This window comes from Tauraco erythrolophus, chromosome 1, assembly GCF_009769465.1.
Source record: "Tauraco erythrolophus isolate bTauEry1 chromosome 1, bTauEry1.pri, whole genome shotgun sequence".
NCBI lineage: Eukaryota > Metazoa > Chordata > Aves > Musophagiformes > Musophagidae > Tauraco > Tauraco erythrolophus.
This window is the reverse complement of record NC_141465.1, coordinates 38,412,707-38,424,820: the sequence shown is the minus strand read 5'-3', so window position 1 is coordinate 38,424,820 and position 12,114 is coordinate 38,412,707. Positions and strand designations below refer to the sequence as shown.

Sequence of the window (12,114 nt, the reverse complement as noted above, 5' to 3'; positions counted from 1 at the left end):
CTGGTTGAGCAGACAGTGAGATGGACTGAAAACTGGCTGAACAGCCTGGTCCAGAGGATGGTGATCAGTGGTACAACGTCTAGTTGGAGGCCAGTAACTTGTGGGGTACTCCAGAGGTCAATACTGGATGGGATCCTGTTCAACATCTTCATTAAAGATCTGGATGATGAAGAGACTGAAGCATCTCTCCTATGAGGGAAGGCTGAGAGAGCTGAGACTGTTTAGCCTAGAGAAGAGAAGGTTGAAAGAGGATCTCATTAGTGTATAGAAGGGAGGGAAGGAAGGATGCAAAGAGGATGGAGGCAGGCTCTTTCCAGTGGTGCCCGGTGGCAGGACAAGAGGCAATGGGCAAAAACTGAAACACAGGAGATTCAAACCATCTAAACATTAGGAAAGACTTTTTTACTGTGAGGGTAACTGAGCACTGGCACAGGTTGCCCAAGGAGGTTGTGGTGCCTCCCTCCTTGGAGATATTCAGAAGCTATCTGGACACAGTCCTGGGCAACTGGCTCTAGGTGACCTTACTAGAGCAGGAGAGGTTGGACTTAGATGACCTCCAGAGGTCCCTTCTGGCCTCAACTATTCTGCAGTTCTGTTGAGTTTGACATCATTAACCAGGGGCAAAGAGGAAGAGTAGATTTCCCAAAGACGACAGATGTCTCAAGTTGCCATTACTTTTGTTCAGTAGTAGAGCTCTGTTTGGACAGGTTGCATTGCAATATATGCCAGTGGGCTTCTCTTGTCAGGAGGTGCTTTAAAATTGGTCTGGAAGCTACTCTGAGCAGGAGGTGCTTTAAAATTGGTCTGGAAGCTACTCTGAGAGCCATCAAATGGGATTTGGGGGCCTAACCAGAAGTGTGTAGTGCCATTTTAAAATGCCCTAGGATACCTTGCCTGACCTTCAGCTGCAGGTCTTCTGTGGGTCGTGAGTCAAATTTGTCAGCCTTGCATAGAAGTCTTGGATACCTTGGGCTGTCTAAAATGGTGTTAAACATCTGCGTTAAGGTAATTGAATTCCACTCACATAGTCCATACCCTTTGTCAACAGCAGGATGTGCTCTGCCTTTAATGTTACAGAGGGAAGCTATCATCTGAAACTGTGAGCGTTAAACATTTCTCCTCTTGTTCCCATCTCACTTTGCATACTGTAACAGGCATGATAACTAAGAACCCTATAAGAAGCAGCCTGAGCGGGGCCAGACATCATTACAGTTCAGACATACATTTTAAAACAGCTTAAAATTATCTGAAATAACACTCCTGCTTCTAAAAATGGACCGTGTCTTGATTGCCATTAAAAAGAAAATGAAAGAAATGACGAGTCACCTGTGGCGCAGGATAATGTAATACAGACATTACCTCTGCTTCCCGCCCTGGAAGTAAGGGAGGTTTAAATTATGTCAGATGCCACTGCTGGAGAACCAGAGATAAACAGTGGTGTTTCAGCAGAAATCATTGTCCGTGAAACATGAAGCATAAACACCATCCTTCTGTGACACTGAGAATGCCTAGCTTAAAATGCTCGCTGTAAACAGTGTTAAAAAGAGTTACTGTCTTGGGAAATCAGCCTGCTTTTAATAGTATGCATCCCTGCAGCTTTGTGCTTTCTTGCTTCCTCCCAAGTGCTCGTGATACTGGTCTGAGGGGTGTGTGGAGCACCTTCAGTGGATGCACGGCTGGGGGCTGCTAGCCAGAGCACACTGGGCTACAGCCAAGGTGTGCCATGCTGGAAAGGAGATTACTGTCCTTGAATGCTGCAGAGCTTTGCTCAGCATCTACAGCATTAAGTCTAAGCAGATAACTATATAGAGAAAACAAGCCTCGGTGCTGGAGGTGATTTCAACTTGATAAATATTCTGCAATGATAAGAAAAGTGACATAAATTCTGAAAAAAATGGGTTAGACTTAACCAAAGTATTGATTTAGTTGGATATTTCTTCATATTCTCATGTCTTCTGTGAGACTAAACAGCCAATACTGAAGACTATAGTGAAATTTAAACAAGAGTTAAGCCCAGTTGCACACATGTGCGTGACAAAGTGAAGACACTATGATCTCTGTGTGTCTGTCATTCCAGAGCTCAATACTGCCTACTTTTAAGTCAATCAGTGCACATTTTCTCCTGTACATATAGTTGCAGTGCTAGTCAGTGTGTAATAATTCTTCCTACTTCTAGGTGTTTGTATTAAGGAGCTTCCCACATGGTTTCTAATTCTTATATTCTTTCTTTTGATAGAACAGTCAAGTTAATTACGTAGATGTTGGTGGATCGTATGTGGGACCTACCCAAAACCGGATTCTCCGACTGGCAAAAGAGCTGGGTGTTGAGACCTATAAAGTGAATGTCGAGGGCCATATGATCCATTATAAGGGGGTAAGTATTGCATCTTTCATGTTGAGATACCTAAAGGTATAATTGAGCTTTGGAAATTACTGACAGTCATTAAGGAGATTTCATTTAAAGCTCGCTTTTAGTAATCCAGTAAGCACCTATATGAAGTGTTGTTATTCTATTTTCGCTTAGTGGGAGTGGGACCCATGGTTCTTGTTTTCTTTTGAAAAATGTTCAGAAAATGGGCTGACAGCAGTTAAAAAGTTTGGGATACCTTTGGCACCTGATTATCTTTGAACATATAACCTCAAGATTTTTTTCCTGAAATTCAGGACATACTTGTTCTGAAATAAAAGCCGAATTTAAGTAAGAAAAAATATATTACTGTTGAATACTGTTGAATGACGATAGTAGACAACAACATTATGGGTCTACTCTGGGAGCAGTATAACATTTTTGCCCCACATATATGGCAAGATTCACATGAGATCCCTCCCAGTCCCATAGTGTGGGATTCATCTTACTTACAAATGGATGTCTGGAAGTTGGGCATCTAATCTGAGACTCATTGAGATTCCCTCTCTAGCTAACGGTGAGAAACAGGCACCTCTCAAGGCTTGCTATAAACTTCATGTCTGAGATGTGGGGCAGCAAGGGTTCAGATGGCCACTCTTGAGTACGTACTGGTGTGGCTAAAGTAATCTGGAATGAAACTTGTCTTCAGAGGAGCCCTTGTCTTAGTTCTTCATCTCACCGAATTTTTGCTCGGGTCCGAGTCAGGATCTACTGCCCAGACCAGTGCAGAGGGAGAGCTGTAGGGAGAAGGACAAAGAGAGGCCTAAGGTCCATAGGTATGAGGTACAAGTGTCTATCTTCATAACTCACATGCTAGTTTACTTTCCAAAGACCATCACTTTTAAATTTTTTTAATACCCTTTAGTTTTGGTACTTCCCAGACTGTGGCAGAGCAAGGCCTGTACGAAACAGAGTTGACATATCTGATAGTGGCAATGCTGTACGGTGGATCCTTAACTGGTTTCATCTTTTTTGTCTTCTCACTTTTTCTTCCTAGGATTAGAGTAATGTGTTCATGCTGCAAAGTTTTTTCATCTGGTTATCATCTAGTTCTGTAGCCTCTCCTTATTAGGCAGATTCATGCCATGCTCGTAAAACAGTCACAGCTTAAATAATTGCATAGCCACTCCATAATACTCAAAAGAATTATCTTACACCACCTGGTGCAAAAATTGGTGTAATTCTACAGCAAGTGGGCTGGGCTGATTTGTACCAGCTGAATGTTTGGCCCACTGTATCTCATTTAAGCTCAGATATGGATCTCTTAGCATCGTAAAAGGCACTTATCTTCTGTATGTTAAATAAAAGGCTCTAATGGGTTACATGAATTTGAGCCCTTAATCTGTTTTGACACTGAAGCAGCAGCTTTATTTTGTCCCACAATTACATTATGGATGTTCTTGCTAATGACCATGTAATTTCGTAAGTTTTCTTGGAAGTGAAAGCATGTTTCTAAGCAAGTGGGAGCTATTTAGCTGGATCCCACGCTGTGGATCAATTCTAGATCTGGCATTGTGGTTGTGCCGAGATAACCAGGGTCCCCAAGGGAGGCATAGTTTTTGGACCAGGGTGACAGCAAAGGAGGGCTTTTTGGTCTCCCAGCATGGACAGACTTAAGTACTGGATAAATAACAATGATGCTTTTCCTGCATAGGTTTCATTCCTCCCACATCCTCTTCCCACGAATTGCAGGCCTTTTGTTCTCTTTTCTTTCCCTAAGGTATTCCACTGCTTTTCCTCCTTACTCTTTCCTTGACACCTCCTGTAGTCACCATGCCCTTTACTTTAGGGATCTGTTGTTGAACCCTCTCCTACGTCCCACTTCTACAAGAAGCCTGTCGAAAACAAACTGTGCAGTCCTGGCTATTGGCGGGGTTGGTGAGTGCTCAGAGACCTTAGGGCTTGCATGTTTCACCTACCCGCTACGCGCTGTTATCATGCTGTGATGGTGAGCTGGCCAGGTAGGGATTTGTGCTCTCCTGGCTGTAGATGGACCCCTCATATTCATTAAAGATGCTCCAGCACCTGTGGTATTTCCTAGATGATAGAACGTGTTAGCAAGGAGGTGATTTGATATTAAAGGATCATTGCCTCAGAAATTAAATATTAGTCTGAAAGATGGATGTATTCGGCTTCTTGGGCTAATACACTGTCGGCCGGGGGCCAGCTGCTGCCTTTCAGGTTTGAAGAGTATGACTGAAACTTTTCTCCTTGTGTCTTATCTGCTATTTCTGTCATCTGATGGCTGTTGGGGAGCGTGTAGCCAGGGCCAGACTGGAAGGTCTTTTCCCAAGGGCATCTCTCCAAAGTCTGCAATGCTGTGAGGTTTTGTCAGAGGCGAGAGGGAGAATATTCTGAGGAATGACTAAACATGACTTTAGATTTTGTCGTGACAGTCATTCAACTGCATATAATCCCCAGCATATTCAGATTAAGAGATTTTTGGTCTTTTGTTTGCCATACTAATCAGTTAAGTTTGGCTCTTTCTGAAGGTTTCCAGGATACTGCTTGGATTGAGTTAGGAGAAAGTGGGGAAATGGTTTATCCTAGCAGCGGAAGCAGCCAAGGGAAAGTGGAAATCCCCAGAGGGGGTTTAATGAGCTGCTTTGCTCTGAAAGATTTTCCCATATGTGTATGGAAAAATTCCATGGACTGCAAGCTTTAAAAACCACTTTGCTTCATGTTGGCAGGTTTCCTTTGTAGTTACAGTTTATTTGAAAAATCCAAATATGTAACTACTGTTTATCTTTTTTTGTAGTTTGTTCATTCTTTCCCATCAGTTAACGTGGTAACACGGACTGCTTTGATATCAATCAGGAATTTGTTTGTATCCTTTCATCCTGAATTTGTAACTTCAAACTGTAGATTCTGTTATGAGCCCCAGACTTTCTTTCCAGCCAAATTGCTCTGTGGCCGCTGTCTCGTAATTCATCGAGAATGCTTTAGGACTGAGAAGAGGCAGATTTGCTGGAGTTCTTCCTTTCCAGAAGGAGCAGATAGCTTTTTATGCTTACAGAGGTCCTTGAAGGTCACACTGTGCTCTGTTTTCACCTTCTCTTTAGTAGAAGACACTTGAAAGTAAAGGCATTAGGGCCTTGGTGTGGTATAACCTTCTCATATAACTGCAGTCCTCTAATATCTGACAGCAGCTCTCAGCTCCAGTATACATAACATTAGTAAATAAGGACTGATTTTCTTTATTTGTTTGCTTATGATTTTCAGAGCGAGGTAACGGTTGACAAAAGACAACCGTTGGTATGCAATGCTTCACATTGGTCATCTAGCCTTTCCTTTCCTTCACCTAGCTTTAAGATTAAGAGATTAGAGTGCAGAAGGTAAGTCTGTGACTAACTCTGTGCAGATCGACATAAATCTGCAGTTCAGACATGGCAATCACAGACCATCCAAGGCACTGCAAGGCTCCCAGCGCCAGACCTGCTGCAGATCCTGAGCAGGGAAAGATGCTTACCCATTGCTGCTCGAGCCCTGTGTGCTGTGCAGGGACAATTGCTCAAGGGCAATGGCAATCCCTGCTCTGGGATGCAAGGGATGCTCCTCCTGTGCTTCCTGACATGTAGCTTGTCCTCAGCACAGCGGGTGGGAGCCAGACTTGCCTTGCTCAAGACTGGCAAAATTGGCTGCTCCTCTTGCACAAATTGTAACTTGAGGTGGTGTCGCAGCTGGGGCAGCTTGGGCTTAATTCCTGTAGTTACAGCTACAAGCCACGGCAGAGCCCTGGGCAGGGAAAAGACAAGACCTTGAAGAGCGCATCTGTGCTGCCTGCTTTCTAACCACTGCACTACAGTGCTTGGGGATATTGTTTCCTTTGGATCGGTGAGGGGTAACTAATCCAGGCATGCAGCGGGACTCAAATCTGAGGTCTGCTGGAAAGCGTTCAACACACCAGGAAATTAAAAAAAAAGTTAGATAAACTCTGTGGGCCACTCCAGCAGCCTCGGGTTAGCATGGGAACAAAGCCAGTAGGTTGTTTGCCTTTCAGTTAAGAAAACAGTAGTTCTCAAAATAATACACCCAGAACACTATAAACTTGTTTAAAAATGGAATATTGCAAGACCTTGCCTGCTTGCTGTGAGCTCCTCTGTGAAACATGCAGCCAGAGCTCCTCTGCCTAGTAGGGAAACAATATTAAAAACAAATAACTTACCAGCCTCAGGTCATTCAGGCTAGATTTATTCCCTGCTGTGGAGATACTTGTGCAAGAGAGAGGGTTGGAAAACTGAGGTGAGTAAGGCTGTTTGGTGCTCTCCTTCTGATGGGCAATGGGAATTTCTTTCCTGGAATTCGGCTTTTCTCCAATCGGCTCCCACCTCTTACAGGTCCAGACCCACTGCACAAGGAGTTAGTGTCCCTGTGAATCATTTCAGGCTCCTGAATTCAGTCTCAGCCTTTTCCAGGTCTCTTAGCACTGTTGTATTTTTACAGCTTTTCCTGCCCTTGGTCGCTCTTCAATCTTACTGTAGTTGTTTTTTGCATACAAAAAAGAGCAGCTAGTAATGCAACTCTAGGCTGTGTTAATTATCAGTTGGCATTTCATAGTTACCAGGGGACAAAATGTGTGTTCCCATTGATCTTCCTGGACTAAGCCATTGACCAAGGTTGTGAGGATAATAATATTTTCAGATCAGTAGTGAAAGGGTAGTTCTTTTTTCAAATAGCAGAGAAGTAACTATCCAGTGTGATACATGTCATAGCAGTAGCTGAGGTCTTAGGATTTCTTGATTGGTCCTCAGCAGTTTGTGGTCATGGTGGTCTAAAGCTTGTATAAAGGTGGAAAATTTGGAGGAAAATACTAAGTAGCCAGGCAGTGGGCAGATTCTCTCACCAATTGCCCCATCTGCAGCAATAAGGATAGTTTGGGAGTTCCTGAACCTGTAGCTGCTGAACATGGTAGAGGTAATACTGGGAGTTGGAAAAGCTGTTTTGGCGCAATCTTCATCGTCGAGTTACTGAGCAAGTTTTCTTGGGCTGTCGTTTCCAGCAATATAAGGAATAGGTTTGGCTGAAAATGAGGAGAGGAGCCTTAGAAGAAGTGACTTTTTTGACTTTCTTGTTAAATAAGTTTCTTTTTTTGAGTTAAGTAAGCCAAGTTACAAGTTATAGCACTCACTACAAGCAGAGTCACTTATTGAAAAGCTGTGTGAACAGAGGTCTTACTGAACAGTGAAAAACTTTAGGAAGTTGTCCCTGCTACTCCTGGACGGTGGGCTTATCTTTTTCCTTTATCCCCTTGCAACATTGACATGACAACTTCAGTAATAACTTATCTTCACCTGTTGTTGGTTGGCCTGACAGCGCTGCACTTCATCTCTGCTTAAGGGCAGGCTTATTGGTGTTAAAGCACGCCAAGGAAGACACATTGATGGCATCTGCATTCCTGACCAGAATGAAAAGTCTAGCAATAAATGAACTTTGAAGGAGCAGTATTCGATGATCTTTTTGAAAAAAGAAAATGTTGTGCAATAAGAAGAAAATGATTAGCAATTTATTACTGCTTTGTATCAGGATTTCCTTGTTTGATACAGAACTGGTTTATGACAGTAAAAGCTGTAGCATGGAGTATATCACTTTGTGTGTGTTTTTTGGTCTGCTTTTCTGTGGCTGAACACAGAGTGCTCCAAACCGGCAGTGAGAAATGGTGCTCAAGGAAAAGGAAGAGAAAGCATTGTGCAGAGCATTTCATTGTACCTCCCCTGGGGATGACAAAAGCTGACCAAAATGTGGAAGTTTGGCTTTTTTACTGCTTTTTCCAAGTCTGAAAGCTCACTATGGTCTCCGAGTTTCATCTTGCACCTTTTATTTTTGTAACGGTCTTTGCAAAAGAATGTTCTAGGGAATATCAGAAATCCGTATGTATTTGCACACACGCATTCAATTATCAGTGGGGAAGACCAAGGAATTCTCTCTCACTGAGTTTGAGGAAGGGGCATTTGGCTCCTGCTTTGTGCCTCGTTGTGCCTGGGTCACCATCTCATGCATTTGCAGCACTGCGGCCTCTCGCTTGGTCCGTGACTCCCACCTGCCAGGAGTGCATACCTGTCATGGTATACATCACACTGAAAAGCGTATTGCACGCAGCTCGGCGTTACAGCTCCTACCTGTCGTGGTCCAGCGCGTTCGCTGCATCCTGCCACGTGAGCTCGTGCAAACTTTTAACACACCTGGAAGAGCAAACATTTAAGAGGTCTGATGAGAAATTTGCTGTCGACTTACACGGGGGAAGGAAGGTTCAAAGCAATTTAATAAGATAAAATGTTGCCTGCTCATCCAGTCGCCTTTCAGATTAAAGTTATCACAAAGAACCAGCTGCTGTTAGGTTGTTTCGCTTATCATTATATCGCAGATTATCTGAAACAGTCCATATTCCTGTTGCATCTGTGTGTCATACATGTTGTAAGTACTGATAGCATTTTTGCAAGTGTATGAAAATTTTTCTTCCTGCAGCCAAAAACTTTCCTTTTGGCTAGTTTTTTGAGGTTTTTTTTTAGGCTAGGTTTATCCCAAGGTACTTGACATATAAAGAGGTATGTTTGCTTTTTATAGGTGAGGTGTACCATAAAGGTGCTCAGATAGTTTAAAAGTTTAAAATTCATGCAATTTCAGACCTCTGCAAATTTTAGGATGCACATTTCAGCAGGCAGGCAAACATTAGATTCATTCATATGTAATAATGAAGCATGCTTAGGAACAAAGAATATTACCTTCTTGGCCGTTGCTTGAGTCTCCTTAGCCCAGAATTTTGACAACCTGCTGGGAACAAATGTACCCTCCCCATCCCCTCCAAATAAAAAAAAAGCATCATTGTCCTTTTTAATATCAGCCCTCCTACTTAGCTTTACATGCATATGCAGATTAAAAAAAAGAGAAAGTGAATAGGTCTTCTGGGGCATAAGGTCAACCATGTGATGACTTTGAGAATTTTGTGTTCTTGAGTAATGAAGGTATGCACTGTTATGTTTCAGTTGCTTATGTTCTTACATGTATTTTAGGGAAAGTCACGCTATTTCACGGGTATTTCCCCTTCAACATGGAATCCCTTAGTTTATCTGGATTACAATAACTTCTGGAGGACCATGGACAAGCTGGGAAAAGAGGTAGGCTGTGTAAATTGCACCTGTTTCCTATAATGCTCATGTCACAGTGAATAAATCTGGTCCATCAGGAAATATACCTATGTTACCCAAAAACTATTAGGAATAACAGGGCTTCCTCACTAAGAGGAGGCTGGACTACATGACTTTTAAAGATCCCTTCCTACCCAGACCTTTCTATGGTTCTACAAGAGGATATAAAAAGATCTGCAAGTGTCTAAGATATCTGAAAAAAGTGAGGTTGAACCTCAGTTTGTATACTTTGTCACACCAGGGAAAACCATTCCACAAGCTGGGAGACGAGAAGGGTTTTTACCCTTCCCCTGTGACAGCCTTTTTGAGTAAGGGTGAATCTTTTTTGTAGCTGCCTAAGCTCCGGTTTGGCTTCATAGTAATTTTATTTCTGAAGTTTTATTTCTAAACTTCTCAAACAGCAAATGCCTTCAGAATTCGAGGAGTACAACTGCAGATCTTCCTGTGTGCAAAAAGCAGCCCCTGGAGCATCATGCTGTCTTTTAAATATTTATCAGTTGCCTTATAATCTGGCTACAAATGAGCGGCCCTACCTTGCAATGACTTTCAAGCATAACTAACTGTATTCCTGCAAAGTTCATTGGGTTTATGTAGTTTTGCAGAATCAAATCTGTGCATGATACTACACTTTTTTTTTTTTGTCAAATAATATAAATTTTTTAAAGATTCAAATATACGATAATGTACTCACATGTCATGGTACTTACATGCAATGGATTATTGTTAAGAATTCAACTGTCTAAAAATAATTTAATAGTATCTAGAGATTTTCACTCCCTCTGAGAGACAGAGAGGCCTTTGGATACCCACCTTGTAACTGATTGAATCTCTGGCTGGAGAACAAATTTTTCTCTCAGCTGTTAGAGGACACCAAGACAACTAAATTAGAATAAACACCTCACTTCTGCACGACAAAAGGCCCAACATATGGATGTAGTTCATTAGTCATGCAAAGCCAGATTTGGTGGTCATGGTACAATTCATGTCCAAAGGTGTAAATGGAAACTATTCCATTTAGTGAATTTATTCCAAATTTACAGCCCCCTGCAGGGTAAAAAAGCAGTTCCTGGCTAACATATCAATCAGCTCTGTGCTACTAACTAGCTGTGACCAGGCAATGATATAGTACTGAATAATTTCTTGAATGTTTTGCCTCTGTCTCCAGATTCCTCTTGAAGCACCATGGGATGCTCCGCATGCTGAAGAATGGGACAAAATGACCATGAAAGAGCTGATAAATAAGATTTGCTGGACCAAGTACATAACCCTTTATTCGCTTTGAAATCCAGCTGCAAAATGATAGTGTCTCCCTGGCAAATTCTGGGGTACAGTGGAGTACAGCTGGGGCACAGGCGTTGAGAGAGCAGGAGGTGTTTGGGACGAGGCTGGTCATCGTGATGGGCTGTTGTCAGGCGGTGGGCGAGGGCCTGGGGAGGATAAGGTGGTAGGCAGCGCTTGGGTTGGCTGGCAGGTGGGATGAAAGGTGCTGGAGAAGCCTGGGGTTTGCCTCAGCTGGGCCCGCGCACATGGGAGCAACAGCGTGGGCTCTTCCCACCATGCATTCACATCACTCGGTTGGCGCACGTGTGCCTTCGTCTTTAGGAAAAGCAACATGTAAATAAAACTCCACTTTCTAGGCATGAATGAAGGTCACTTGCAGGCACAGAAATGAAGGCAGGAGGAGGTGAAAGGGCTTCCCCAGCCCCATGGCAGGCTAGGAGCTGAGGAGTTGCTTCCGCTGACTCTTGGCTCCGTCCTCTCCTGCGCGGTTATCGTGTGTGTCCACTTTTGCTGCCGTGGGTGCCGCTGTCACGTGGGAGAGCCATACACCTGCCAGAGGGCAGCTGCTCTCCTGTGGTTACTCAATGGATGAAGCAATGCGAGACCCCAGGAGGGGTCTGGGAGCAGCCGTTGGCTCTAGAAACTCTGGAGAAGTTCAGATGCTGCTCCTCGTTTCAGCTGCCTTTCACCTTCCCATCATCCAACAGGTCTTCCTTGTTTGTGAGTAGCAGGTCCAACAGAGCATCGACCCTCGTTGGTAGGAAGAGGTCCCAAGGCCTTGTATCCCCTAGAAAATGGCCAGTGTGTTTTGTACGTCCGAGGGACCACACTGTAGGAATAAAAAAGGAGCAATGTTCAATATGAGGTGACGACAACTGAAAATCCTCTTTTCTCCCTTTCCTTTTTCAGTTATCATTATGAGGCAAAGAGAAGGGTGCTCCTATGAGCACCTTTGTCCCCACTTGCTGTGCCAGCCCCTGTGCTATTCTGCAGTGCTGTCTTCCCTTGTATTCAGTATCTTTTATTGGTGTGGCTGCACTCTGTTTGCCCTTTCATTCTGACTGAGGTTTAGCACTGTTCCTGCAGCTTCCTGGCCAAAACTTTCCGTTTGAAATTTATTTTGCTGGCTTAAATCTTGCTCCAGCTCCATGTGATACAAGGTATGGCCGTTCGGACTTTCTCTTGCTCTCTCTGTGGCATTGTAGTTTTCTTTACAATTAGGAGTTTTATGAGCCATTTGCCTGCAAATTCGGTTACTTTGAACTACCCTTTCTGTCGCAAGTG

The 12,114-nt window shown here is 43.4% G+C and overlaps 1 protein-coding gene across 1 annotated transcript in view; it reads left to right on the top strand.

Moving 5' to 3' along the window:
- The window catches only part of LOC104382191 (amine oxidase [flavin-containing] A), a 39,855-nt gene that overhangs the window by 12,350 nt on the left and 15,391 nt on the right, over nucleotides 1-12,114 (top strand). The window contains exons 3-5 of the mRNA XM_086615419.1: nucleotides 2,237-2,374; nucleotides 9,415-9,519; nucleotides 10,715-10,806. Of these exons, the coding sequence (XP_086471545.1) occupies nucleotides 2,237-2,374; nucleotides 9,415-9,519; nucleotides 10,715-10,806 (335 nt within the window). The remainder of the gene's footprint in view (nucleotides 1-2,236; nucleotides 2,375-9,414; nucleotides 9,520-10,714; nucleotides 10,807-12,114) is intronic.